Source organism: Camelus dromedarius, chromosome 13 (assembly GCF_036321535.1).
Source record: "Camelus dromedarius isolate mCamDro1 chromosome 13, mCamDro1.pat, whole genome shotgun sequence".
In the NCBI taxonomy this organism is placed as follows: Eukaryota; Metazoa; Chordata; class Mammalia; order Artiodactyla; family Camelidae; genus Camelus; species Camelus dromedarius.
Genome location: NC_087448.1, coordinates 31,568,079 through 31,571,435, shown reverse-complemented (window position 1 = coordinate 31,571,435; position 3,357 = coordinate 31,568,079). Strand labels below are relative to the sequence as shown.

Here is a 3,357-nt window from a genome sequence, read left to right as displayed (position 1 = left end):
TATTAAATGTCTAAGTAAAAGTGATAAAAGTTATAGTGTAAATTAAAAAAAATTTTCTAGTTCTTACAAAGAAAGATCTCTTTTTAAATAATGGTATTTTTCCACATCAGTAACAGGTGATTTAATTGCAAATATTGAATATATTAGTAAAAGTAATAGTTGATTAGACCTAGTTTGGCTCAGACAGTGTTTAAATTAGTTTCACACAGACAACAATTCAGTACATTAATTAATCATCAGTGCAGACAATTCAGTACCTTGATCTAATATCTAGATTCAACATGTCATCTAGAATTACTAATTTATCATGTTTATGTGATGAGACTTAAATTGACTGTTTGTATATGAAGCCAATAGTTAATTTATTGACTTGTCTTCATATTCCATAGTTTTCTCCTGCAGTGGGCCTGGCTGGGCCTTGTTTAGAACACTGCTGTGTTTACTCCTTGGGCAAGTCAAACAACAGCCAGTTCTCAACAAATCTAGGACCTTTTCTGTTTCAAATATCTTTTGTTCACCCTTGGTTGAACCCAGAGCACTTGGTGTTTATGTGTTCTGCTCAGGTAAAACTCAGAAACAATGGTTGTCTCTGAATCAAACAGAGGGAAGAGACTGCGTTTGTTTTCCTCTTTTTTCTCTTGCACACGGGATCAAAACAAGCTCAAACATGGACCTCGTGAAGTGGGAAAAACTCTTCAGAGAGACAATAAGGTGTCCAGGAATGAGAACGAAGCTCTTAGAGAGGAAAACAAGTCTCTCTGGGGAGAAAACAAAGCTCTTCAAAGAGAAAACAAAGCCTTCCGGATGGACAACCAGTTAATCCGGGAAGGGAACCAGTCCCTGAGACAGCAAAACCAGGTCTTGTGGAAGTTGAAAATCGTGATTTTAGAAAGTCAAAAACCACCCGGGGGAAAAATCAGTGCCTCAAACACAGAAAGAAAGTCTTATTGGCAACAGAACCAAGCCCTGGAGGCTCAGATCAGGGCTCTCAGGGAACGGGAGAAAGCCTTCCAGAAAGAGGCAAAAGCCCTTCAAGAAGAAATCCAGTCTCTCCAGGAGGAGGTCAAGGCCCTGCAGCATCAGGAGAGCGCCATCAAGATGGAGGCACAGACGCTGATGAAGGAGGGATTCGCGCTAGAAATGCAAGAGCAGGCTCTGTGGAAGGAGAAGCAGGCCCTTCGCGAGGAAAACAAGGCTCTTAGAGAGGAGAACGGGGCTCTTCAAGAGGAGGAAAAGGCCCTTTTGGAAGAGGCCAAGGTCCTTGAGGAGTGGAATAAGATTCTAGAGGGGAAAGACGGCAAACAGGCTTGTTGAAAAGATGCGCAAAAATAAAATAGAACAGAGGTGTGATTTGAAGATGTAACCGGTAAGTCATGAATTTCATTGACATCCCAGAAAAGAAGAAAACATCAGACTTTTGAAGGTGAAATACTACAGCTGGGGTTGAAGTTAGAAGCCTGGAATTGTACAATGCTCAGTCTCTGGTCCTGGAAACTAAATAAAGTCTTGAAAAGTGGGAAAAAAAAAAGAACAAGAGAAATGTTTCTTTACATTTTCTTAAATTGTACACTACTCTTTGTGGAAAATATTTTAGAATGGAAGAGATGTATTGCTCAAACAGGTGACACTGAAAGGGCCAGCTGAGTTTGCCCTTTACTTTTAGAGACATTGGGTGAACATTGTAAGAAGACAACAGCACAGAGGGAATACTTGTCTTAAAATCTGTTCTTAGAATTATGAACAATATAGTGAAATATAAAGTTTGACATACTTCATATTGGGAAAAAAAGATTTGGAAGAATATTCTGCCTCTTTATGCTTATTCCAATAATCTAGTTGAGGTGGACAATAAAATACTAGTAAGAATTTTTTAAAATATGTGATAGTCCAAAAATCAATGAGTGTTCACAGACTTCCCCACTTTACTTTTCCTCTTGGTTAGTGTCCTCTGCATTTTACTTGCTGGGAGGGGGTTTATACTCTCTAATGGATGAACAAAGGAAAAGAGGGAATAAGAACAAAGGTCTCTAAACGTACAATAGGGCTTGTGGAGTTTGCAGTGTGAATCTGTGGGACGGTTCGGTTTTGGTGCTAATTGGGGGAGGAAAAAATGGATTTGTTGGAAGTATTAATGTTGACAACTGATCTAATTGAATGCTCTTTTACAAAAATATTTCTGCAAAAACTAAGTCACGTGGACGCATGGATTTGCCAGAGTAACACAGGTAATTGCACAACAGTAGGTTACAGACTGCCAGAGCCTTGCCGTTGTGCTTTCTACTTCATCATTGTAAATTTTGAGCACTTCATAAAGCATTTAACGGATTTTATTGAGGTCAATTCTCATTTTGATTCTTCCCCAGTGTTAGGTAACAAGAATATTTAAAAAGTAAAGGAAAGATTTTCATTTTCCCCACATGCTGTCACATCTGCAAAAAGTCAACCTACACTTACCAAATACCTTTAATTAGCACTCTACCAAGTAATACAGATACATTTAATTTAAAAAAGTGAAAGGAGACATATCCCCTGATTTTAAGGTTTCCGCAGCCTGAAAAGGAAGATAAAGATTATTCCTTAGAGATTTTATCTGCCTAATAAACAGTTTACCTACCACTGTTCTTTGAAACTTATATAGCCACCATTTAAATAATTCAGCCTTGGGGAACATTTAAAAAGTGATGTCCGTAGACATGAGTTCAACTGAGGTGTCGTCCAATTCGGACAAAGTCTTTATCATTGTTTTTACCTCAAAAGATGTGGAAGAAATCTGCAGACAAGAAAATGGTCAGCTTGATCTATGGGTTTATGAATCTGTGGTTTTATTGCCTAGGCATGAATTTTGGTTTGTTATTTTTCACAAAAAGGAGTCCTTTCTCTGGAAACTCCCTGCTGCTGTGTTCAGGAAAAATATTTTACTCTTTGGCAGTGAGGTCAGGAAATGCTGTTCTCATGGAGGAGATATAGTCATCAATGACTCTTCCCCAGTGAGAAAGCTGTCATTATTGCCTCCTAGTTACATCAGCAGCAGATCAGGTTAAACTGGAGACATAGAACAACACTGATCAGAATTTCAATCGCTTTGAATTCGCTAAGCTGAAGATTGGCAAGGCCACACTATACAAGTAGAAATTACATAATTAAGGAAAGGGTTAAAACAATTTATACTGATATTCTTTCTAATGTCTGTGGCCTTCACAGACTAATCAAAATTTGGATATATTTAAGCATGCCTTTCAACATTTTCATATTATTGTTAGATATCAATTTCATTGAAATTATGTGTTAAAAGAGGAAGTATTTTTGAATAAAAAAAAGTGGGGACATTTTGATGCTCACAATGCAGGAACTTCAGTG

At 37.8% G+C, this 3,357-nt stretch overlaps 1 protein-coding gene across 1 annotated transcript; it reads left to right on the top strand.

The window, feature by feature from the left end:
* The first annotated feature begins 579 nt into the window (after window positions 1–579).
* Window positions 580–1,314, top strand: LOC105088014 (coiled-coil domain-containing protein 70-like). The gene has a single exon (XM_010978788.3). It carries the CDS (start codon window positions 580–582, stop codon window positions 1,312–1,314), a length of 735 nt encoding a protein of 244 aa, XP_010977090.3.
* Window positions 1,315–3,357: the final 2,043 nt, after the last annotated feature.